This window comes from Monodelphis domestica, chromosome 6 (assembly GCF_027887165.1).
Source record: "Monodelphis domestica isolate mMonDom1 chromosome 6, mMonDom1.pri, whole genome shotgun sequence".
Taxonomy (NCBI): domain Eukaryota; kingdom Metazoa; phylum Chordata; class Mammalia; order Didelphimorphia; family Didelphidae; genus Monodelphis; species Monodelphis domestica.
In genome coordinates, this window is record NC_077232.1 from 274,440,594 (window position 1) to 274,467,146 (window position 26,553).

The following is a 26,553-nucleotide window of genomic DNA, read 5'->3' on the forward strand; positions in this document are numbered from 1 at the left end:
CAATTTTATTAATTTCTCCCTTCATTTTTAGAATCTCTAATTTGGTTTTCTTCTGCGGGTTTTTAATTTGTTCACTTTCAAGTTTTTTAATTTGCATGTCCAATTCATTAATCTCTGCCCTCCCTAATTTGTTAATATATGAACTCAAGATATAAAATTTCCCCTGAGTACTGCTTTGGCTGCATCCCATAGAGTTTGAAAGGATGTCTCCTTATTGTAATTTTCTTCAATAAAATTATTAATTGTATCTATGATTTGTTCTCTGACTAGTTGATTTTGGAGAATCCTATTATTTAATATCCAATTAGTTTTTGATTTAGCTCTCCTTGAACCCTTCCTGATTGTTATTTTTATTGCCTTATGATCTGAACAGGTTGCATTTATTATTTCTGCTTTTCTACAGTTGTATGCCATATCTTTATGACCTAGTAAATGGTCAATCTTTGTGAATGTGCCATGTGGTGCTGAGAAGAAGGTGTATTCCTTTTTGTCCCTATTTATTTTTCTCCATATATTTACTAATTTGAATTTTTCTAAGATTTCATTCACATCTTTTACCTCTTTCTTATTTATTTTTTATTAGATTTAGCTAAATTTGATAGTGGTAGGTTCAGGTCTCCCACTAGTATGGTTTTACTATATATTTCCTCTTTCAATTCTCCATTAGAATTTCTCCATTAGAAATTTGGATGCTATCCCATTTGGTGCATACATGTTGATTAGGGATATTTCCTCATTATCTATACACCATTTTATCAGGGAGTTCATAGAACTCCCATAGTTTTCTTTCTATACTCTTGATCTGATTGGCTTTGGGATCAGCACCATGTTTGTGTCGTAAAATGGATTTGGTAGAACTCCTTCTTGGCTTATTCTGTCAAATAGTTTTTATAATATTAGGATTAGTTCCTTGATGGCTAGTTCAATTTTTTTCTGATATGGAGTTATTTAGGTAATCTATTTCTTCCTCTGTTAGTCTAGGCAATTTATATTTTTATAAGTATTCATCCATATCACCTAGATTGCCATATTTGTTGCCATATAATTGGGTATAGTAGTTTTTAATGATTGCCTTAATTTCCTCTTCATTAGAGGTGAGGCCTCCCTTTTCATTTTGGATACTGTCAATTTGGTTTTTTCTTTCCTTTTTTGAATTAGACTGACTAGTACTTTGTCTATTTTATTTGTTTTTTCAAAGTACCAGCTTCTTGTCTTATTTATTAAATCAATAGTTTTTTTGACTTTCAATTTTATTAATTTCTCCTTTCATTTTTAGGAACTCTAATTTAATCTTCATCTGAGGGTTCTTAATTTGCATGCGCAATTCATTGACCTCTGCCCTTATTTTGTTAATATATGAACTCAAGGATAGAAATTTGCCCCTGAGTACTGCTTTGTCTGCATCCGATAGGTTTTCAAAGGATGTCTCATCATTGTCATTTTCTTCAATGAAGTTATTAATTGTTTCTACAATTTGTTCTTTCACCGGTTTTGGAGAATCATATTGTTTAATTTCCAATTAATTTTTGATTTACCTTTCCATGTACCCTTATTAATTATTATTTTCATTGCATTATGATCTGAGAAGGCTGCATTCATTATTTCTGCTCGTTTGCACTTGTTTGCAAAGTTTTTATGCCCTAATACATGGTAAATTTTTGTGAATGTACCATGTGCTGCTGAAAAGAAGGTATATTCCTTTTTGTCTCTATTTATTTTTCTCCACATGTCTACTAACTCTAATTTTTCTAAGCTTTCATTCACTTCTCTTACCTCTTTATTATTTAATTTTTGGTTTAATTTATCTAGTTCAGATAGAGGAAGGTTCAGGTCTCCCACTAGTATAGTTTTTCTGTCTATTTCATCCTTGAGCTCCTCTAGTTTCTCCTTTAGAAATTTGGATGTTATGGCATTTGGTGCATACATGTTCAGTACAGATATTTCCTCATTGTCTATACTGCTTTTTATCAGGAGGTAATTATCTTCCCTATCTCTTTTAACTAGATTTATTCTTACTTTGGCTTTGTCAGATATCATGATTGTGACTCATAGATTTGGCTCCATCCTCTTACTTTCACCCTATGAGTATTGATCTTTCTCATGTGTGTTTCTTGTAAACAACATATGGTAGGGTTTTGGATTCCAATCCACTATGCTATTTGCTTGCTTTTTATGGGTGAGTTCATTCCATTCACATTCAGAGTTATGAATACTAGCTGTGTATTTCCCAGCATTTTGATTTCTACTCCTGGTCCTGTCTTTTCTTCTTTCACTATTTCCTTCTACACCAATGTTTGTTTATAGTCAGTCCCCCTAGTTCCGACCCTAATTTTACTTCCCTTTCTACCCCTCCCTTATTTTCCCGGTAGTCTTTCTAAAATTTTCCCACACCCTCTCCCTCCCTTGTACTGCTTTCCTCCCCACCAGTCCATTTGTTACCGTTCCACTCCCCTATACGGCGCAAATCTGTTCTCTGCCCCAATGAATTGGATTTTCTTCCCTCTTTGGTTCAGTTTCAAAGCAAGTAAGAGTTGAGTATTTCCTATCTCCAACCTCTTTACCCTTCCAGTGTATTGATGTTCTCCCCTCACAACATGAGCTTCTTTATGACATATAAATTTACCCCCATTTGTTTCTTTTCCAATTTCTTTTGGTATTAACCTCTTTTTTTAGCTCTAGTTGTGTGTGTGTGTATATATATATATATATATATATATATATACACATATACATATACATATATATATGCATATATATGCATATATATATATTTTTTTTTAACATCTTGTTCTTTCATCCTATACAGTTTGTCACTGTTTCCTCTAAGTGTAATTCTTTTAGCTGCCCAGGTGATAGCAACAGTTTTTAAGAGTTACCAATGACCTCTTATCTTATAGGAATACATATTTTAACTTATTGAATCTCTTAATTTGTTTGTTGTTTTGTTTTGTGTTTCTTTTTCTCCTCTTTTTTTAATTACCTTTTGATGATTCTCTTGTATTCTGTGCTTGGACAGCAAATTTTCTGTTAAGGTCTGGTCTTTTCTTTACTAATTCTTGGAATTCTTCTATTTTGTTGAATGACCATACTTTTCCCTGTAAGAATATAGTCAGTTTTGATGGGTAGTTGATTCTTGGTTGTAGACCTAGTTTCCTTGCTTTCTGAAATATCATATTCCATGCCATTCGATCCTTCAGTGTGGATGCAGCCAGATCCTGCATTATCCTCACTGTGGTTCCATGGTATCTGAATGACTTCTTCTTGGCAGCTTTTAATATCTTTTTATTGGTCTGATTGTTCTTGAATTTGGCTATAACATTCCTGGGTGTTGTCAATAGGGGATTAAATAAAGGAGGTGATCTGTGGATTCTTTCAATCTCCACTTTTCCCTCATGTTTTAGGATATCGGAACAGTTTTGCTGAATAATTTCCTGTAGTATTAAGTCCAGGCTTTTTCTTTTGTCATGGACTTCTGGACCAGTGATTCTTAAATTGTCTCTTCTCAAATGATTCTCTAACTCTGTTTTGTGAAAGAGATGCTTCATATTTTCCTCAGTGTTTTCAATCTTTTGGTTTTGTTTTATAGTGTCCTGCTGCCTTGTGACGCCACTTAATTCCAGTTGTTGTATTCTGGTTATTAAAGACTGGATTTCATCTCTGGCTTTTTGGTCATCCTTTTCCTTCTGGTCTGATTGTCTCTGAAGGTCATCTTTCATTCTCTTTACCTCGTCTTTCATCTCCTTTGTCTCATCTTTCATCTCCTTTGCCTCATTTTCCAGCAGGTTGATTTTGGCTTTCAAGACACTATTTTCTTGTTTTAGTTCAAGTGCCTCTGTTTCCAGATTACTAATCTTAGTTTTTAAGTTTTTTTTTCCCAATTGTCTTCAGCCTCTCTTAATTGTGTTTTGATTTCTTCCACAGCCTGTATCCAATTCGCTGGGATTTCTGATTTATTGTTTGCTGATCTTTCTCCCCTCCATTCTGTTTGCTGAATAGAAGTTGTCTATTGTAATTTCTTTCTTCTTTTTCTGTTGTTTGCTCATATTCACCCCTCCTTCACTGCCTATATTTGTCTGTGCTCTTGTTCCTCATGTTTTTTTTTATTTGTTTGTTTGTTTTGGGGGCTTTTTTCATCCTCCTGTCTTGGAGCTTCAACAGAAGGTCTCTCTGTGTAGTTGCTGGGGGAGGGTTGTTGGGGGGTTGAGCTTCCCTGTCCTCTGGAGGCTTTTGATTGGATTAAAGTCCAGCAGTCAATGAGGATGGATGTGGAGCCTGGGCTTCCCTGAATTCTGGAGACTTTTGATGGGATTAAGTTCAGCTTACTTGGGTTAGGTGTGCTCTGAGTCCAAAAGCTCCTGGAAATCTGGAGCAAATATGGAGAATCTCCATAGCTCTGGCCAGACTGCCAGGTCTATGCTCCCTCTCTAACTCTTTCCCAACCATCTCTGTTGGACACTCTGAACTTGGCACAGCCCTGCCGACAAGGTTCACCCCCCCCAGACCAGCACCTTTGCCTGCCCAGAAGTTCCCACTGTCACTGGAGTCTCAGCTCTCTAGTTGGGAGGGGGGATGGGTCCTGGGACCTTCCTTCTGCCTTCCACTTAATCCCGTTTATTCTCGGATTCCAGCTTTTCAGGGGGTCGTACCTTTTGAATTAATTCCAGCAGAAGAGTTCCTTGGCTCTGTCTTGTTGTTAAGTTTGATTTTCAGTCCCCTAGGAGCATTCATTTTGTGATCGGTAAGGAAGGGTATTCAGAGGTCTGAACTTCTGCTCCTTCTAGGCCACCATCTTGACTTGTTTGTTTTTTTAATTAAAAAAAATTTTTTTTCATCCCTTACCTTCCATCTTGGAATCCATACTGTGTATTGGTTCCAAGGCAGAGGAGTGGTAAGAGCTAGGAAATGGGGGTTAAGTGACTTGCCCAGGGTCACACAGGTAGGAAGTGTTTGAGGCCAGACTTGAGCCCAGGATTCCCATGTCTAGGCCTAGCTCTCAATCCACTGAGATCCGCAGCTGCCCCCCAGAAGGTAAGATTTTTTAAAAATGAAAGAAAAACTGAAGCAAAATTAAGAATGGTGGAAGTCTGTCTTCTCTCTGTCATCTTCCATCAATGTGGTTTATATTCCTAACAGTCTTGCCCTTTCTTCAGTCATCTTTATTCCCTTAATATAGATTTTTAACACTTTTTTTTGATAATTCTAAGTTTTCTTTCCTAAGCTTACCTTAGTAGCACTCTTAACAATATTCTTATAAGTCAGCACCATGGGAAACCAAAGAGCTTACAATACAAAGGGGCTTGAGGAGAGGAAGACATAGATACAAAAGACATAGATACAAAAATATGAGAGAGAGAAAGAGAGGGGGGGGAGGGGGAGAAAGGGAGAGATGGAAGGTGAGGGAGAGAGGGAGAGTGAGGGAGAGAGGTGGGGAGACACAGACAGAGAATGAGAGAAAGGGAGGGAGGAACAGTGGTTGCTGATTTCCAAGGTGCAAATGTTCACTCCCTGAAAATTTAACAATTGGATCTTGATAGTCAGTTGGAGCTGGCTCCAACACATCCTTCCCCTAAGGTCTTCTGTTTCTTGCCCAGGATTTCACAATATAGAATGCTTTCTGGTTTCCTTCTGGCAATAACATTCAAGCCCACTTGAATCATTAAAATGGGGTAGGAGTCATCTGTTTTGACAAGTCTCTGTAGGTTCTCTGGTTAAGAGAAGAAATAATTTGCCTTACTTAGCATCTGTAGAATCCAATAATCACTGTTAGGAACCCCTTCTGCCTCTGACCTTGCTGCATGATTGCTTACTTGAGAGCACCTATAAATATACCTTATTACTTAAAGACCAAGGATCTGCTTCCCCTCGGGCAATATAGTTCCATCTTCTTCAGAAAGAATCTCATTTTTGTTTCTTAGCTATAAGTATTCAGTCTTTTTCTTCTTCTTCCCTTTAATTTCTGGGTGATTTCCTTCTACCCTTTAATCTCCTAACAACCAGTAGGGTTCTTCTTGAACTCTTCAGATTCTTTTCCTACTTATTTTTCACATAGTATGTCCCCCCACCCCCAATTTTTAATCATTTTAATATTTTATTCTTCCTTTCCGGTCCCAAATCTCACAAGCACCACATTAACAATCTCAAAACCACACTCAATTTCTTTTCTATTTTTTTTTCCAACTGAAAAGCAGACAATCAAATTCACAGTTTTACCTAAACCAAGGATTCTTAACACAAGTGTGACAGAGGCTGGCACTAGAGAAAAAGTGCCAGACTGAAGAGTATGTGAAATTGATCACCTCAACGGGGCAGGGGTCCCAGGAGTAGATTTCCAGAGGAGAGAAGACTCTGGTAAGAGAGCAGTGAGGGTCTCTCCATCATGAGACATCAAAGAGAGAAGACGGATAAAGACTTTCTCCTGAGGAGTTACCCACTTTTCCTGCTGGTGACTGGAAATCCTTCCCCCAACACTTCCCAATTGAAGGGCCTTTCTGAAGAGAAACCTGAGCAGACTTTACCTCAGCTCCTGTTGCCCAGGGATGAGACAACCTGACTTTCTCTCAGGGGACTCAGGTTGCCAAAGCCTGAGTTCCCCCCAAACTCGAGGAAGGAGGAAAAGGGTTTAGAGACAGGGACCCCCTTTTCCCACTTTTCTTTTCCCATTCTTCCCTGCCCATTATTCCTTTTGTATTACCTGATTGAGTTAACATTAAAAGCTATCTGTTCTCCAATACCTCGGGGTCCAAGACTCCCAATGGGGTACATCCCTTCCATTTAAAAAAAAAATTTTTTTAAACACAAGGCACATGAATTTAGTTCTTTTTCCAGATATCTAAATAACTGGTTCAATAACTGCCTTCCTTTATAATGCCATTTTTCATATAAATTTAAAAATATTATTCTGAAAAGGAATGCATGAGACAAAAAAAGGTAAAGAACCCTTTTCCTAAACCATTAATTTCTCCAAACTTCCCTGTTTTCACTTAGGGCACCTCCATTTTCCCATCCTTGGAACAGTTCTTAATTCTTCCTTCTTCTTCATTTCCTATATCCAGTAAAGTTGCCAAGTTTTGATGATCCTACTTTACATTTTAATAGTTTTAATTATTTCTTATAAACAGTATTGAACAGCAATATAAGCAATTAAATTTGCACCACATTATTAAAGATTCCTTTTCTATAGTTATACAGGTAGAACTATGTTTGTGGCCCTTCTCATCTCTCACTAGGCTTCTTTAATAGTCTCCTAATTGTCCTCCCTCCCTTAAACCTTCAAACTTCTTAGCTTTGCATTTAGGACCCTACAAAACTGACTCCTCCTACCTTACCAGTTATATTCAACATTTTGTTGTTTAGTCATTTCTGACTATTTACGAACCTATTTGAGGTTTTTGGGGTAGAAATGCTGGAGTTTCTTGCTATTTCCTTCTCTAGTTCATTTTGCAGATGAAGAAACAGAGACAGAGTTAAATGATTTGCTCAGGGTCACCTAGCTAGTGTCTGAGATGAGATTTGGACTCAGTAAAAGAACTCTTCTAGATGCCCAGCCAAATACTCTATCCACTGTGCCACCAAGCTGACCATATTTGTCATTACTCTACTTCAGATACTCTGTTTTCCAACAAAATTAGACTTAGCTTTCCCCTGGAGTGGCATTAAAATTCCTACCGCCCTGTATTTGCACAATTCCCAAGGTCTAGAATATGTTCTCTTCCTAAGTCCACTTTCCAGACTGTTTCCTTCAAGGCTTTCTTCAGAAGGAGCCTTTGCCGATTCCTCCAACTAGTTTTGTTCCCTCTCATCTCAAAAATGCCTGCTATTATACTTGTCTTGAACATATTTTATTCCATTCTGCCCTCCCCCCTACCCATGCCCAACTTCACCTCCTAGCAAATATAAACATCATGAAAGCAGGGAATATTTCTCTTTTGCCTTTATAGCCCAAGCAGCCAGTATAGAACCTTAATATATGAAAAATTTATAATTGAATTGTTGAATTGAATGTTTACACAAATACAAGTTATTACTTTTGTCAAATATTTACTAAGCTCTTTGCAAAATAAAGAGGACAATGACAGCATATTCCCAAAGTGAATAAATTGTTCCTACCCTTTCACTCATCCATCTCATTAACAGGCAAGAAGTTAAAGATAAAAAATTACTGACCAAAATATTCCCAGTAGAACTTCTTGGAATTAGGAAAGAATTGGGACCACAAGGTGGAACAAATGGTAGTAAGTGAATGTAATGGAATAATATTATGCCATACAAATGAAATAACATGAAAAATGCAAAGCAATACTTACCAGAGCAGATACCCTCCAGGTTGAAAAATCCATCTGGGCATTTAGGGAAGCAATGGCCATCCAAGAGGACTTGGGAAGGTATACAGGATGTGCAATTGTCTAGGCTCTTCCCTTGACAACCCAAACAGGAATCATGGCAAGCTAGAGAAAGACAAAGCAAAGGGTAGTGTTTAAAAAGGAAAGAGAAATGGCAGGTACACCCTGGTTTTACTCTTCTGGAGTGGGATAACTCAAATCAGCCTCTTTCAAACCAAGATAGCTATCTCTCCCCTACTCAGCAAGACTCAGGAAGTCATTAATTTTGCCACCACAGTTCTCATATCCATCCCCTTCTTTCTAATCACATAGCCAAAAGCCATGGCCAGACATACTTCATGTTCATTCAGACCACTAGAACAATCTCCCAGTAAGTCTTCCTGCATCAAATCTTTCCTTTCTCAAGTCCATCTTTACAGAGAAGTTAAAATATACAGCAACATATTTGTAAACCATGATTTGCATAAAGAGTAAAAATTAAAAGTAGGGTCATAAGAATTAAAATGTTATGAAAGGTCACAGAGAAGAATAGTTCTCCAAAATATGCTCTAGCAAAGATTTAAAGGCACACTGAGTCAAATAAAGAGCAATAAATGCAAAATAACCCAATATTAGGAACCTCTATTCAGTCCTATACTTCACAAATTGGCGATAAGAAGCCTAAGGAAATCAAAAGAGTAATCCCACCTAGGAAGTCAATGTGAACTCATGTGAGCAGGCTGGAAACCAGACAATAAACTGCCCAGGAATTATGCTTGAACCCTCATTCCAACAGTAGAGAAGGTAACAGAGCCTGGTTGTGGCACAAAATCCCCTATCAGGAATTGAGGCTAAAGAAAATGAGCAAAATGCCATGAAGAAATCTTATGTATTAAGAGACACCCAAGGTGTAAACTCAAATTACACAAAAGAAAATGAACAGAATTAAGAGAACAAAATTATATCATGACATTGCAAATGCAAAGAACTTAAAACTTTTTTAAGAACTCAGATCAAAACAATTATCAACCAGAGCACCAGAAAATGAATGATGATAATGATGTGTGTATTCCATATCCTTGCCTATATATTCTTATAGGTTACAAGGGATGGATGACTTTTGGCAGGAGTGGGTAGTTATGGGAGAATAGAAAATAGTGATGAGGATGATGAAAAATGAGAAGACAAAAAATCAATTAAATAACAAGATGAGGTCAGAAGGGAGACATGAACAAGCAAGATACTGCTAGAACTAATAAACTAAATCTGTTATACACTTTAAAAAAACAAGCTGCATATAACAGATTGTCTTATTAAATAATACATATGGTTTAATAAATAATCTTTCTTCCTCTCTTCTTTGTCTATAGTTATGTTTATCATGTGGTTTATTAAGTTCATAATATTTAAAAGCTATTTTCTTTTAAAATTACAAATTTATATGAGAGAATATTATATTGCTGTAAGAAAAAATGAAGAGGATGATTTCAGAAAGAGCTGGGAAGATCTACATGAACTGATGTAGAGTGAAATAAACAGAAGCAGAACATTGTACATAGAAACAGCAATATTATGGAATGATCAACTATGATAGACTTAGCTACTCTCAACAATGCGGGACTTATGACAAAGAATGCCAGCCATTTCCAGAGAAGGAATGGTTTGAGTTGGAATGCAGATGAAAGCATACATTTTTCATTTTATTTGGGTTTTTATTTTGGGGTTGTGCAAGGTTTTTTTTCTTTTTTATATAGCTCTTACAAAAATGAACAATATAGAGATATGTTTTGCATGATAATACATGTCAAACTGCTTGCCAGCACCAGGAATGGGGAGGGAAGGGAGAATATTTGGATCACATAACTTCATAAAATTCATGTGGAAATTTGTTATTACATATAACTGGTAAAATAAAATATCTTTATAACCAAAAATTTACAAATTGAAATTAAAGGGCTTCTTTCAGTCGTATTTTTTACTCATCATTCTCAAACTCATCTCTGAGGCAGACTATTTGAGAAAAAACAAGCATGAAAAAAAACTGAAAAAATTCTGTCCCTCCAGAATAGTCTAAGTACTCAATCAAGTAAAAATTATAAGTTTACTAAAAGGTTAGAAAGGACTTTTCATTTTTTTGTCCTTGAATTTCTGGTGTAATTCTAGACCAATTGATAATATTACTTATCCCAAGATTCCCATGAAAATAAGGCACCTCTTTTCAATGCAGTCATTTTCCTGACATTGCAGTCTCTAGTAAGAACTGTAACACCAATGATGCTTAAGAATTAAAAATGAGCATCACAGAGGGTAGTGGTAGGTGAGAGCAGGCTAAAACACATAACCCAAAGTAGAATAAGAATAAAATAAAGGAAGACCTTTGGCATGGTGCATGAATCCCTTGTTGGATAAGTATAAACTGATGAATAGAAGACTAAAACTGATAAGATTACAAATTCATTCTAACCTGCTCAAAAATTGTTGGCATGGTGAAATGATCTTATTCTGCCTCTTCAATATCTCCTTCCCTAAAAAAATGTCCTATTTGAAACACAGAAACAATATACCAAATAACCCCTCAAAAATTTATAGCACCTCAAAACAAATTCTGGAGCAGCATAACCTATAAAAAGACAAAGGGAAATATTTTTTCAACCCAAAACAACTTAGACAGCTGGCACAAAAGATCTGGTGCACCAGGGTGGCAGAGGAGAGCAACATGCCAAGGCAGATACCACCACAGGAACAGGTATTGGGGAAATTGGATCAGCAGCCAAGGCTTCAGAGTTCTCAGCCACAGACAGTAAGAGGGGCTGGAAAACTAAGCAGAAGGTTACTGGGGTCCTCTTGCTGGCTCTGGGAGCAAGACTCTTGTTGCACTGCCCATAAGCAGGTCCAGTTTGCAGTGTCAGGGGGAGAAGAAGCACCAACATACACTCTTCCAACCACAGAGGACCCTGGTCACAGTTGCAAGAGGAAAAAGAGAGTTTGTGGTTAATCATAGACCAGAGTACAAACCAGGAGACTATTAACTACAACTCTCCTTTCATCATACCACCTTGAAAGAACTGACAGCTTATAATCCCCAGAGCTAGCTCTGAAGGAAACAGCAAAAGGAACCTGAAGTTTGAAACAGTGCTTCCTTCACCACAGTTATAGAATATAACATGAACAAAATTTTAAGTTAAAAGAATTGGAGAAGGCAGGAAAATGAGTAAACAACAACAAAAGAAACTCAACTTAGAAAATTATTTTAGTGATAGGAAGAAAAAAACACAAACTCAAAAAAGCCAACAAAGTCAACACTGCTGTAGACAAAGCCTCCAAGAAAAAATATAAATTGCTCTCACACCCCAAAAGAATGAATGGAGAAAAAAGTATTTTAAAAATCATATAAGAAAGGTAGAAGAAAAATTGGGGAAAGAAATCAGAGTGATACAGGAAAATCAAGCCAAAAGATTAAACAGATTGTTAAAGGAGGCATTAAAAATACTGAAGAAATCAATATCTTAAAAAACAGAGTAAGGCCATTGGTAAAATAGGCACAAAAATCCACTTAAGACACAACTCCTTAAAAAAAGAAGAATTGGCCAAATGGAAAAGGCAATACAAAAATTCACTCATGCCTTAAAAAGAAGAACTGGCCAAGTAAAAGCTAATGAGACATCAAGAAATAAAGTAAAAATAAAATAATAAAAAAAGAAGAAAATGTGAAATACCTCATTGGAAAAACAAGTGACCTGGAAAATAAATCCAAGAAAGACAATCTAAGAATTGTTGGACTACCTGAAAGCTATGATTTAAAAAAAAAGAGCTTAGATATCAACTTTTAATAAATTATCAAGGAAAACTGACTCTTTTCTATTATAATACATTCTAGAACCAGAAGGTAAAATAGAAATAGAAAGAATCTACAATTGCCTCTTGAAAGAGACACTTTTAGTATCTCTGGCATATCTGGCATATCCAGGATATCTCTGGCAAATATTACAGCCAAATTCCAGAATTCCAAGGTCAAGGAGAAAATATTGTAAGCAGCCAAAAATAAACAATTCAAATATTATGAAGCCACAGTCAGAATAACACAAGCAGCTTCTAAAATAAACCAGGAATATGATATATAGAGGGCAAAAGAACTAGTACTTCAACCAAGAATCAATAATCCAATAAAATTCAATGTAATTGCATTCTTGATTACACCAAAACTGAATGGAAAATTTGACCATCAAACACAAGACTCAGAGGTATAAAAAAGAAAGAGAAATAAATTCAAACTGTTTGCATCTGCACATGGGAAAGTGATTCTTATAACTCTGTTAGAAGGAATATACATAGACAGAGGACAAGGGTGTGAGTTGAATATTACTGGATGATATTTAAAAAATTAAGGCATGAGAAAAAAGAATGCATTGGGAGGAGGAGAAAGGGAAAAATAGAATGTTGTAAATGATTGCACATAAAATAGGTATGAAAGAACTTTTATAGTGGGGAAGATGGGGGAGATGGGGAGGGGAGCACATGAACCTAATTCTCATCAGAAGTGGCTCAACAAGGGAAAAACATATATAATCAGTGAGTCTAGAAATCAATTTTATCTTGTAGGAATACAGAAAGGAAAGAGGATAAGAGAAGATAAGAGGATAAGAGGGGGGGATGATAGGAAAGAGGGCAAATTGGGGTATGTGGTGGTGAGAATATAAATGGGGAAATAGAATGGAATGTAATAAACAGTAATCAAAATAGAACAAAAAGTTTTTCATAAGCCAAAGGCTATAAAATAGTATGTACTTTTTGATACAGAAATACCTTTAATGTTTGTATTCCAAAGAAATAATTTTAAAAAAAAGGGAAGGGCCTATATGTACAAAAATATTTAAAGTAGTTCTTTTTTGCAGGGGCAAGAATTAGAAGGTATGGAGATACCCAACAATTGGAGAATGGTTGAGTAAGTGATACTACATGAACTACAAAATTGTAATGGAATACTATCATGCTATAAGAAATGATGAGCAAGGGAAGCTCAGATAAACCAGGGGAGACTTACACAAACTGAAGCGGAGTGAAATGAGTAGAACCAGAATACTACTGTACAAAGTGATGGCAATACTTTACAGTGAATAACTGTGAATAACTTAGCTATGTCTTAGCAATACAATGATCCAAAACAATTCCAAAGACTCATGATAAAAAATGACACATGCTTGCAAAGAACTGATAAAAGTATAAATCTAGATCAAACCAAATATTTTTCATTTTATTTTCATTCATTGATTCTTTTCAATTTTCCCTCTACAAAAGGATTAATATGGAAAAATGTTTTACATGATTGCACATATAAAATCTATATGTTACTGCATGCCATATCAACAGGGAAGGGAGAAAAAGGGAGACTTTGAGACTAAAATGTTGGAAACTGGGGGCAACAGCAGCTCAGAAGCTTTGAGAGCCAAATGAGACAGGAGGTCCAAGATTCAAATCTGATCTCAAACATTTCCTTAGCTATGTGACCCTAGGTAAGTCACTTAACTTCCATTGCCACCAAACCACCCTTGGCTACCTTACCATTCTTGGAACCAATACACAGTATTGATTCTAAGATGGAAGGTATGAGTTGTTTTTTTTAATATTGGAAACTGTTTTTTATATGTAATTGGGGGGAAAATAAAAATTTTAAATCACTTTGTGCCTGGAACTATGATAAGGATTTTACAAAAAATACTCTCTCATTTGAGGGGGTCTTTACTTTTGATTTGTGAAACCAGTGGTCACCTTGGTCTTGTGATCCTTGACTTCCATTTCTGCCCTATTATTGCCTCTGATCCTTTTTTCTTTCAGTTTTATAACTGCTGTGCTGATCTTGGCTACCACATTAACCTCTTATATAGCATCTGGTGGTTTCATTTATAAGATTCTATCTTTAGTCTCCATATATGTTTCATTGTTGCACAGAGGTGACTCCCCAAGATAAAGTAGAGCCTCCTAGAAGTCTGTTACCACTCAAATGGGTTTAGCCTATTCATACATATAGGAAATATTTTGGCTTCTACTGGAGAAAGCATAAATGAAAGAATGATGATGAAAAATATAAAGTTCAATAAAATTCATCAATAGAAGAACCAAAGAGAAACCCACCACAATGGCAAGAATGTATTCCAAGAATGATAAGAAAAAAAGAGAGCATGAGAAATCAGGTCAGAAAACAGAGAACAAAGAGAAGGTATGGAGGTCATAAAACATAATAGAATGGATGAAAAAGAAGAATAGCTGAGAGATGAAAACAGTCTCAAAAGACAAAAAAAGATTAGAAATATTGGGATTTAAAAGACATCCATGCTGCGAAAACAACAACAAAATACCAGCAATAAGAGAAAAAAGACCAAAAAATGGAGTTACCTAAAGTTATTAGTACTTCTTATCCAAAGACTTGTAGAGTTAAAAAAGTAATTATATATCTTGAAATACATGTTTCTTAATTATGCAAATTTTATGTCTTTTATTTAACACAAAAGCAAGTCATATTAGTCTACTCAGTACATGCCTACAGATATTCCATCACATGACTGGTAGGTTTCCTCTGCCTCCTTTGATTTTTCTAATTAAAACTCTTTGCCTAGAGGCCCTCATGCCATCCTAGCAACCCTGAAGTGGATCAAAATACCAAGAATTTATTTTGGTCCTTCCCTTTTACCTAAAGCAAATTAATTTATTTACAAAAATATCTGTTCAATTAGATATTTAAAAGAAAGGAAATGGTGCCAAACCTGTAGCTACTTAACCCTACTCCACCCCACCAAACAAGATTCAGCTTGTGAAGGGAAGAGTGACTTGGAGGGAGTAAAAGGTGGTGCATAATTCTTTACAGCTGAAAGTGGAGTAGTGTTTACCTGAACCGAGTTCCATGACCACTCAAATGTTCCCATAAAAGCTAGTTTATGCAGGTTTTGGGGAGCACGTCTTTTGTTTTCTCTTTTAAACACAATATCTTTCTAAAACCAGGAATGAAGAGGGAGGCACAGAAAATTCTTTTTTCTTTCTTAATGTGTTTTTTGAAAGTATTGAATTTGAAGTTCCTCCTTTGACAACTTGAATTCATCCGTCTCTCTTCTTTGCATAGCATAAGCCTGCATCAGTAAATGACCACTGAGTTGCATCAATTATATTAAATTAAAAACATCATCAAGCAAGAATGAAAATGCAGAGCTGAGAGACACAGATAGGCAGGGTATTGCATCAAACACTACTAGACCTCAAGTCAGGAAGAACTGAGTTCAAATTAGGCCTGTCATTTCACCCCTGTCTGAACTGCACCCAATCCTTAGGGTTATAACAAGAAGAAAATGAGTTAATATTTGTAAATTGTTTAGCAAACTTTATGGTGCCACATGAATGTTACCTGCTAACATTATTATTATTATTATTAAAACCCTTACCTTCCATCTTGGAGTCAATACTGTGCATTGGCTCCAAGGCAGAAGAGTGGTAAGGGCTAGGCAATGGGGGTCAAGTGACTTGCCCAGGGTCACACAGCTAGGAAGTGGCTGAGGCCAGATTTGAACCTAGGACCTCCCGTCTCTAGGCCTGGCTCTCAATACACTGAGCTACCCAGCTGCCCCAACATTATTATTATCAAGCAAAAAATAATAAGTAAATTAATTAGTCCAAAAAAGCTTTAGTAGGCATTAAAGCTTAAAACTACACTTTGAGGACTGACTTTTGTAACCCCAAATATACAGTGACTTTGCCTAATCCCATCACTTTGGCTATCTTCACAGTCAGTATTAAACCCTGCAGTCAAACTTATTTTTTAAACCCTTACCTTCCATCTTGGCATCAATAATCTAATAGGAAGAAAAAAAACAAGCATTTTATCCTACCCAGATGTCTTCTCGAGTCAGAGAGAAAGAAGGGACTGGAGTCATTTTATTAAATTTTAATGATTACAAAGAATGGAGGAGGAGGAGGTACAAACTAGAAAAGAAAGGGAAGTAGAAGTGAAACTTACTATTTTATATTCTATGGACTGCAAATAGAAAACTATACAAAAAAGGAGGAAAGGGTAGGGGGAGTGTTCATTGCTTGGATGTCACCTTCATCTGAACTGGTCAAAGAGAAGTTAAGCAGACTGTACCAAGCACAGTACTGGTGCTTAGCACATTTCTCTCTCACCATTTTCTTCTTTTTTGGAAAGTGAAGTTTGAGAATAGGATAGAGGAAGATGCACAACTAATGACCTCAAGTTTAGTGTAAAGAGGATAGATAAACTCATCAATACAATATGAGAGAGAAGAATCCAAAAATATGTTTACAATAAACGTATTTGAAAAGTAAAGATTCACATAGATAAAATAAGGGATTTGAGCAAAATCTTATGCTACCACTGAACTCATAAAATCAAAGACAGCAATCATGATCTCAGATATGGGAAACTATATTGTGCTTAAAGGCATATAGACAAGGCATTAATATTTAACATGATCACCAAATGAGATGGCATCTAAACTTAAATTAGAGGGAAAATAGTAAAATGGTAATAGTTGGCAATCTCAATGTATTCCTCTCATATCTTGGCACATCTAATGAAAAAAAGTAGAAGGTAAGGACATGAATAGAATTTTAGAAAAGCTTATTATGATATATCTCTGGCAATTACTGAATAGGAAATAAAGGACTATATATATTCTTGGCATTGCTTAGCATTTTTTGCAAAATTTGACCACATAGTAGGGCACAAAAACTTTGTAAACAAATTCAGGAAAGTTAAAATACTAAACACACCCCTTAAAGACCACAAATGGAATAAAAATTATATTAAGGATCATTGAAGAAATTTTTAAATTAATTGGTGACATTAAAATAATCCTGAAGAATTGGTGGGAGGTGGAGAACAAATCACAAAAGCAATAGACATAATCATAACAATGAGACAACATGCTAAAATTTGGGGGAATGTGGCCAAATTCAGTCTGTAGCAGAAAATTTCTCTTTAAACCATTTCATCAATTAGTGAAAGAACACATGAATGAACTCAGCATGCAAGTAAAAAAGATTCTAGAAAAAAAAACAAATTTTAAAAGTCCAAATTAAACAGCAAAATAGAAAATACTCAGCATCAAACTCAAGGTTGAGGAAATATGACTGTCTACTTTTATGTTTTCCTTTTCTCTCCTCTTACTCCTTAAACCTTTGCAATATGACTTCAAACCTTATTATTTAACTGATATTACTCTCTCTAAATTTTCCCATGATCACCTAATTGCCAAAACTGATGACTTTTAAAAATAATTGTTTCAACTCTGAGGTACCACCTCACACCTAGCAGATTGGCTAATATGACAGCAAAGGAAAGTAATAAATGTTGGAGGGGATGTGGCAAAACTGGGACACTAATACATTGCTGGTGGAGTTGTGAATTGATCCAACCAATTCTGGAAGGCAATTTGGAACTATGTCCAAAGGGCTGTAAATGACTGCCTACCCTTCGATCCCAAAGAGATAATTAGGATAAAGACATGTACAAGAATATTCATAGCTACACTCTTTGTGGTGGCCAAAAAATAGAAAATGAGGGGATGCCCTTCAATTGGGGAATGGATGAACAAACTGTGGCATATGTTGGTGATTGAATACTATTATGCTCAAAGAAATAATGAACTGAAGGATGAAGTGACATGACCTCCAGGAATTAATGCAGAATGAAAGGAGCAGAACAGGAGAATCTTATACACAGAGACTGATACATTGTGGCACAATCAAATGTAATGAATTTCTCTAATAGCAGCAATGCAATGATCCAGGACAATTCTGAGGGACTTATGAGAAAAAAAACTATCCACATCCAGAGGAAGAACTGTGGAGGAATAAATAGAAGACATTTCCTTGATCATATGGGTCGATGGGGATATGTTTAGGGATATAGACACTAAATGATCACTCTATTGCAAATATTAATAATATGAAAATAGGCCTTGATCAATGATACTTGTAAAACCCAGCTGAATTGTGTGTTGGCTATGGGAGGGGGTAGGGAAGAGAGGAGGAAAAGCACATGAATCATGCAACCACTGAAAAATAGTCTAAATTAATTAAATAAAATTATTGGTTTCATTTGACACTGTTGGACACCATCTCCACAGAAATCCTCTCTCCTCTCTGGGTTTTGTGCTACTATACTATCCTGATTTTCTTCCGATATGTCTGACTATTTTCCTTTGCTGATTCATAATTTACATCATATCTCCTAACTCTGAGTATCCTAAGACTCCCTCCTGGGCCTTCTCTTCCCTTTCTACAGTTTCTCTCTTAGTAACATCATCATCTCACAAAGAATCCAGCCCCAATCTTTCCTAAGCTCCAGTTTTGAATCACCAACTTATTTTTGAATAATGGATGTCCTGGAGACAGCTAAAATTCAACATGAACAAAACTGAATACATTATTTTAAAAAATCCTTTCTTCCAATGAAATTCCCTATTTCTATCAGGGGCAACATCATTCTTCCATTTTCCCGGGGTCATAACTCCATAGTATCTTTAATCCACATGTTTTCCAGATATTACCATTTCTAACTTCACATCTTTTGCTTCTATTCCGTTCTCTCTTCTTACACAGTCCCTACCTTATTTCAGACCTTCCTTATCTCCTTCTTAGATTACTGAAATGGCTTCCTAACTTGTCTCCCAGCATAAATGTCTCCCTGTCCATAATCTATCTTCAGCAAAAATGCTAAGCCATATGATTTATTACAGTTGCCAACTTTATTATTTTTTTCATGATTTTCCTCTTTCAAATCTTCCTTCTACTTTTCTTATTTGATTTTTAAAATCCTTTCAGAGCTCCTCCAGTAATTCCTTTTGGGCTTGAGATCAATTCATCTTTTTCTTGGAGTCTTTGTATGCAACAGTATTTACTTTATTGTCTTTTATTGAATTTATGTATTGGTCTTCCCTGTCACCAAAATAACTTTCTTTCTTGAATGCCATTTTTTGTGGTTTACACATTTTCGAGTATTTTTCTTTCCTTTTAACAAAAAAAAAATTGTTAAAGTCTGGCTATGTTCCTATACTTTTATTTTCTGAAGAACTTTATATAGTATTTATATAAACTAGACACTTTTCAGCTGACTGAAGCCACTTTTCTTTGTGACTTTGAAAAAAGAGGGTAGGGGCAAAAAGTCCCAAGTAACTTTCATGGCCTATGGTGGAAGAGGGGGGAAAGATTGTCATTTCTTTTTTCTTTTGCTCTCTGTTAATTTGCTCCCCCGTTCATTTAACTACCCAGTTTACTAGGAGAATAATAATTTGTATAATGCTTTCCAGGACATTTCAACCTAACAACTTAATAACATAAAAAGAACAACTCTTATAGTCACCCTCTTATAGATGAGGAAACTTAAGACTCAGGTATTAAAATGGTTTTATTCTTATTTTTTTTAAACCCTCACCTTCTGTCTTGGAATCAATACTCTGTATTGGTTCCAAGGCAGAAGAGCAGTAAGGGCTAGGCAATGGGAGTCAAATGACTTGCCCAGGGTCACATACTGGGAAGTGTTTGAGGGCAGATTTGAACCTAGGACTTCTTGTCTCTAGGCCTGGTTCTTAATATACTAAGCCACCCCGCTGCCCCCTTAAAATGGTTTTAAATTCAATAAAGTATCATGAAAGCTAGGACTCCAATCTGAGAGCTCCAAGTTCTCTGCTCTTTCCACTAATGTGAATTGTCTACAAAAGAAGCCTTAAGCAGAACCTGGGAGCACAGCATTTTAGCAGAATCCCAGCAAGCCTTGGACTATTTGTAAACCTCGAGGCCCTGTTCCCTCATGTTCTGGGATTGCTTACCTTCACAGAGTCCGGTGTTCTCCAAGTAAAAATGGGCTTTGCACTGGGACACACATACACCAGATAGGATTTCTCCAGACAACACTCCAGGCTGCACCCCTTCTGTTGCATTCCTACACTGGGTACAACTGAAAGGTTCTGGACCAACACAATTCAGGCATGAAGGATGACAAGCTGTAACCAAGAATAATAATTTTGTGTAAAAATTAATACGAAGGCTTTTGCTTGAATGTTTAGTAATGCAAAGAACCCTTCATTGAACCAAAGCAACCTAAAATGCCTATGGGAGGAATCCACTTAACTCTTCCAAGTTTTTTTATTAGCAATCTCTTGTGATACAAATGGTTAGTAAGGCTAATGAGTTTCTCTCCAGTGAGCATAAAAAAACCCTTTAGCCAAAGCCTATTTTTAAATCTTTTACCAGGTAAAAATTCTGCTGACTTAAGAATGTCAGTTTTTAAACCCATGATTTTCATCATAAGAGACAAAATTGATTCTAAGATAAAAGAGTGGTAAAGAGCTGGGCAATGGAAATTAAGTGACTTGTCCAAAGTCATGCAGCTAGAAAGTGGCTGAGGCCACATTTGAACCTAGAACCTCCCATCAGACATCTAGGTGCCTTTGTCATTAAATATGCATTCCTTTGAGGAAAAGAAAATAGAAACTAATTAATTGAGATGTTGTGTTGGACAAATGAAGGGGAAAAAACAGTTTAGAGTACATTGAAGTGGCTCAGGACATTGAGACTCAAAAGACTAGAGCTCTTGAGTTCAAATCAGACTTCCACTACTTCCAAGCTGCTTTTGACCCTCAGCACCTCATCAAGTACCCCCATTGCCTAGCCCTAACAACTTTTCTGTCTCAAACCAGTACATGCTATTGATTCTAAGATAGAAAGTGTTTGAAAAAAATAATAGATGGGATATTTCTTAAGGCTGGTAAAGAAAACGTCAACTTCTCTGAACAAAGACAAATCATAACATGATATGTGGATCTGCAAATGGTCACATCTGATTTCCAATATTGTCTACAGTCAAAACAAAAATCCAGCTGCTTCAGCATAGGTTATAGATGAAAAATGCACATTATACTTATTTGTGCTGATAACCAGAGGAAAAAGGAATTTATTTAAATAACAGTTACACAGAAAAATCATAATAAAAGCTTCAGTAATAATTCCTAACAAAGGGTCGCAGTTTACAAAATATTCATAATAAATTCTCTTTTTCAACAACCTTCTGAAATTGGTGCCATTCTAATCTCCATTTTACAAATGAGCAAACTGAGGCTGAGAGAGGTTTACGTGATTTTCCCAGGGAGACACAACTTGAAAATGTCTATAGCAAAGTCAACTTTCCCCGCCTGCAAACCAGGGACTATGGCACTAGTAATGGAAAATCCCCAAGAAGAAAAATAATACAACATTTTGCAGGATTTATAGTTTCAACTGAGAATTCTTCCAGTACCTTTGCAAATACCGTGGTCAGAATAAAAACTCTGTCCACAGTCAGAGAGACACTGGTTTTGGTGCAACACCTGAGAATGCGGACAGGCAATACAGTGGGATGCTGAGGGGCCATCACAGCTGGCACATGAACTATGGCAACCTGAGGAAGGTAAGAGAAGAGAAATAAATACAAGGGTATTTGTATTTCAATTTGTATTTCAGCTGAATCTCTGAATCATAAATAGAAGTGTACATTGTAGGCCATGCATTGTGCTAGGTCCTGAAAATACAAAGACAAAAATTAATCAGTTTCTTTAAGAATCTTAATGGCCTTGGGGGAGACACCATGTATGCACAGAAGTATATATGAAATAAACATAAAGCCATGGTCAGGGAGGTACTAGCATTTGGAGGGGGGGAGATCAGGAGTAGCCTCAACACACTGGAAGTGAAACCCTGGGTGGAGCTTTGAAGAAAACAATTTTAAGAGGATTAAGTGCACAAAGATCTTTATATTCTTTTTACTTTTTTTCAATGAACAAAAATTTATTTTCTCTCCCTCCCATCTTTTTTCACCTCACCTCCAAGGAAAAAAACAAAAACAAAATCCTTATAATGATTATGTATAATTAAACAAAACAAATTTCCACATTAAGCCATATCTCATTTGAGTACAAGGAGACTTGGAGAAGATGCCTGGCATTCATGAATCCTGGAAGGGCACAGTACCAACACTGAGTAATGTGATGACATTTTCTTTTAAGAATTACATTTCCTAAAAAAAAAAAAAATCTGGATTTGGGTGCCATTTTCCAGCTGTCTTGAGCCTTTTGAAACTGATTTTAAGCCTCAGTTTTCTTATCTTTGAAATGGGCATAATTATTGCACTTTTCATCCACCTTACAAGGTTATTGAAAGGAGTAAGCAAGAAAACTATATGAAAGATACTTGTAAAGTCAATAAAGATGATGGCTCAAAGAATTGGGAAAGTCTAAAGTCTAGTGCCCTAAAACTATAATCCCAAATCTAGTTCTGCATGGCTAGGGATATTGAATAGATTTATTTTTCAGATTAGATGGTCCATGATTTAGTTGGGAGAGGTGAAAGGAAACAAAACCACAGATTAGCACTAAGTCTAATAAAGTCTTAATATGTGTTGATTGAAAAAAAAAAAGAATTACATTTCCTAAACACACAGATGGGTCTCAATTTAGAAATGGATTATGTCCTAAAAGTCATCTTTGTGAGTCAGATGTTTGGAGCTAGGAAAATATTTTCTAACTGGAATAAAGTTACATCTGGTAGTGACTTTCCTAGGTCTACCCACATCAGTCTTCTTAACCTATCACCTTCCAAAATATGGGGTGGTGGAGTGGACAGAATACCAGGACTGGAGTCAGGAAGACTCATTTTTCTAAATTCAAATCTGGTCTCAGATATTGTGTCACAGACACCTATATCACTCCTCATCTGTCAAATGAGCTGAGTAGGAAATGACAAGCCACTGTAGTATCTTTGCCAAGAAAACCCCAAATGGAGTCACAAAAAGTCAAATAAACTGAAATGACTGAATACATTCCGACTGAATCATTCCCCTCTAGTACTGTTGGTCAATGGGATCAAAAATTCTGCTAGTCTTGAGTCACTTCTGATAGCTCCCAGGACCTAATAAGGGGCTCTAGCAATATAGGGGCTAGATGTGTAAGAAGCTAGAGTTCCAGTTGAAGATGGGATGAAAGCTGAAAAGAGAGAGACCAATTAGTGTCAATGCAATGATCCAGGACAATTCTGAAGAAAGAACGCTATTCACATATCCCATCTATGAGAGTATAAACACAAAAGAAAAACAACTGCTTGATTACATGGGTCGATGGGGATATGGGTGGGATGAAGACTCTAAATGAATCCTAGTGCAAACATCAAGAATATGGAAATAGGTTCTGATCAAGGACACATATAATACCCAGTGATATTGTGCGTCGGCTACAGGAAGGGATGTGAGAGAGGAGGGAAAGAATATGATTCTTGTAATCAAGGAATAATGTTCTAAATTGACTAATTAAATAAAATTTTCAAAAAAAAATAGGAAGACCAGAAATGAAATGTGGTAAAGTAAGGCTCGTGGCAGGGTTGGTTCTCTCCACCTCTTCCAGGTTCCCCTTATTGCTACGTCAATAAACATTTATTAAACCCCTATCATGTGCATTTTGTATCTCATCTTGGAAGTAATAGGGATCCAAAGGAATTTACAGAGTGGGAGAATAGTGACCTGCTCACATCTGCACTTTAGGAAAATCACTTTGGTGGCTGAATGGAGGACTTATTGGAGTGGGGAAAGACTTAAGGTGGGGAGAACCATTGGCAAACTATTATAATAATCTCAGCATGAGGTGTTGAGAGCACACACTAGCTAGAATGGTGGCAGTATCAAGAGACATTGCAAAGGTGGCAGCAACAGCCTTGGCAACATTTGAGACATGGTAGGGTGGTTAGATAGAGTGAGGAGTTGAGGGTAATTCCTAGTTGCAAACCTTAGGGATTGGGGGGATAGTGTTGCTCTCTATAAGGATAATGGAGAGATGATGGAGAGTTTAGGGGAAAAGAGACTGAGTTCCATTTTGGACATTCTGAATTCAAGATGTATATTGGATTTGCAGCTCAAGATATCTGAAAGCCATTTCAAGATGAGAAATTGCAAGTTGGCAAGGATACTGGAGCAGGATAAATAGATTTAAGAATCATCGGCATGGAGATGGTAATTAAATCCATGAGTGCTGATTAGGATACCAAATTAAGCAGAACGGGGTGAGGGTGGAGGGTGGAGAATAGGACAGAATCCTGAAAGATAGCTTCAGTTAGAGGACATGAGCTGGGGTAGGATTCAGCAAAGAAGACTGAGAAGGAGGGGTCAGATAGTGGGAAGAGAACCAGGAGAAAGTGGTATCCCAAAAACCTAGAGAGAAGAAAGTATCAAAGGAGAAGAGAGATCAGCAGCATCAAAGGATATAGAGAAGAGAATGAAGATGGAGAAAATGCATTTGGCAATTAAGAGATCAGAGGTAACTCTGGAGAGAGAAGTTTCAGTAGAATGATGAGGTCGGAAACGAGATTGTGTTAAAGGTTAAGAAGGGAACAATTAAGAGGCTCAGTGGATTGAGAGCCAGGCCAAGTGATGGGAAGACCATAGTTCAAGGGCCTCAGACACTTCTAAAGTAAGTTGTGAAAGGGTCAGAAAAGTAAGAAGAAAGGAAGGGAAATAAATCAGTAATGGGGAAGGGCTGTAATTAATTCTTGAGGGTCAAGGGAGCTCTGAATTTGCAAGAAAAGTACCTATAGGAGGTAGTTCAGTGGCTCAATGGAATAAAAGCCTGGCCTAGAGATACATCCTGGGTTAAAGTCTGGCCTTTGACACTTCCTAGCTATGTGACCTGGGCAAGTCACTTATCCCCATTGCCTAGCCCTTCTACCTTGGAACCAATACACAGTATTAATTCTAAAATGGAAAATAAGAGGTTTTCTTTTTAGAGTGAGAAAATAATAGAAGCTCCACAAACTGGGAACATTCAGAGTATTTGTAAAGTTTTTAAGCCATGCTTGAACTCAGCCTTTTAGTTTTGAAACTTTAATAAACTTAGCAACTGTTTCTACCTGCAATCCATTTCTAAATGGCATTTCAAATATATATGAACTTTCTTCTCAGTTCATAATGATTTAGCTGACAGTTTTAGCAATCACAAGTCACAATTTATTATCAAAAACAGGTATTTTTCATTACTAATAGGACTAGAAATAAAGACATTGTGATAGATTTTTACAAAAATTTTTAGATATTTGTTTTAGATGATTATTTATTGTCTTTACGGCAGAAGCAAAGCTTTTAAGTTTAAATGTGTATAAGGACATTAGGGAAAACATATGTCTTTAGCCTTTAGGGGAACAATTTATTTCTTGAAATGATATATCTGCATAGAAGTAATTGTTTTAAATCACTTGAACTCCCCTCATACACACATTTAAAGATATTCAGATTTTAGAAACAAAATTCCAAATTAAAGGGGGAAAAATCTTCTTTTATACAGAATGTTCCTTTTATGTCCAGGGATCTTGAAACAGTAAGACCATTTGGGGAAGGTCTTGGCAAAGGGCACCTCAAACAACCCTCATTAATGCTTTTGCACAATGATGTTAATGAGAATGACAAAAATGATCAATAAGCCTTACCTGAACATCTGCCAGTGGTGTCAGGATAGTACCTGGGAGGGCATGCTGCAAGGCATCTGCCATCATGCCACATGGTATTCTTAGCACACGTCAGACAGCGAGGACTTTCTGGAACACAGGTCTCACAGGATGGGTCACAAACTAAGGAGGGAGAAAAATTCATAAGGAAAACTCAACATAGGAAACAGATTCTTTACAAGTTTAATAGTCTCTCAGTTTAGAAATCTCCTTCTCTTGGGCTGCCTGGCCAGATTCCCTGTACATGATCCCAGCCTTTCAAAGTACTTTGGTAATCCAACTGTTAGGACTGAAGGAAAGAGTGATTCAATAGTAATAATAATGATGATTATGATAATAATAAGAGTATTTCTAATCCAATAAGAATTTTAAGCACCTGTGTATCATTAATAAAAAGAAAGATAGTATCAAGGGACTTAAAATTGAATGACAGGAGACCACACACAAAAGGAATTTAAGGGGTGAAATTAAATTGGACACCAGGAAGTAACTGGCACGTGGAGGCATCTTATTCCATGGAACTAGAGCAACAAATATAAAGTGGTGTGAGTTAAGAGTCCAGTTCCTGTCCTATATAAAGGAAAATTTAGGGAGGAATTCGGCAATTCAACCTCCAATCTTCCAATCTGAGGGGAGAGGAGGCTGAGGGAAGTGGTATCTATAAAGGCGTGAATTAGAAGTGGTTAAGTGTTAAGTGATGAGCTTATCCTTGGGAAGG

The 26,553-nt window shown here is 36.5% G+C and overlaps 1 protein-coding gene across 4 annotated transcripts in view; it reads right to left on the reverse strand.

Annotated features, from left to right (window-relative positions):
* The window catches only part of FRAS1 (Fraser extracellular matrix complex subunit 1), a 637,413-nt gene that overhangs the window by 301,533 nt on the left and 309,327 nt on the right, over positions 1-26,553 (reverse strand). For all 4 annotated transcript variants that reach the window (XM_056803248.1, XM_016423079.2, XM_007495970.3 and 1 more), the window contains 4 exons: positions 25,818-25,958; positions 21,616-21,756; positions 20,150-20,323; positions 8,304-8,444 (listed from right to left, as the gene is read on the reverse strand). In XM_056803248.1, coding sequence (XP_056659226.1) covers positions 8,304-8,444; positions 20,150-20,323; positions 21,616-21,756; positions 25,818-25,958 — 597 coding nt within the window. The remainder of the gene's footprint in view (positions 1-8,303; positions 8,445-20,149; positions 20,324-21,615; positions 21,757-25,817; positions 25,959-26,553) is intronic.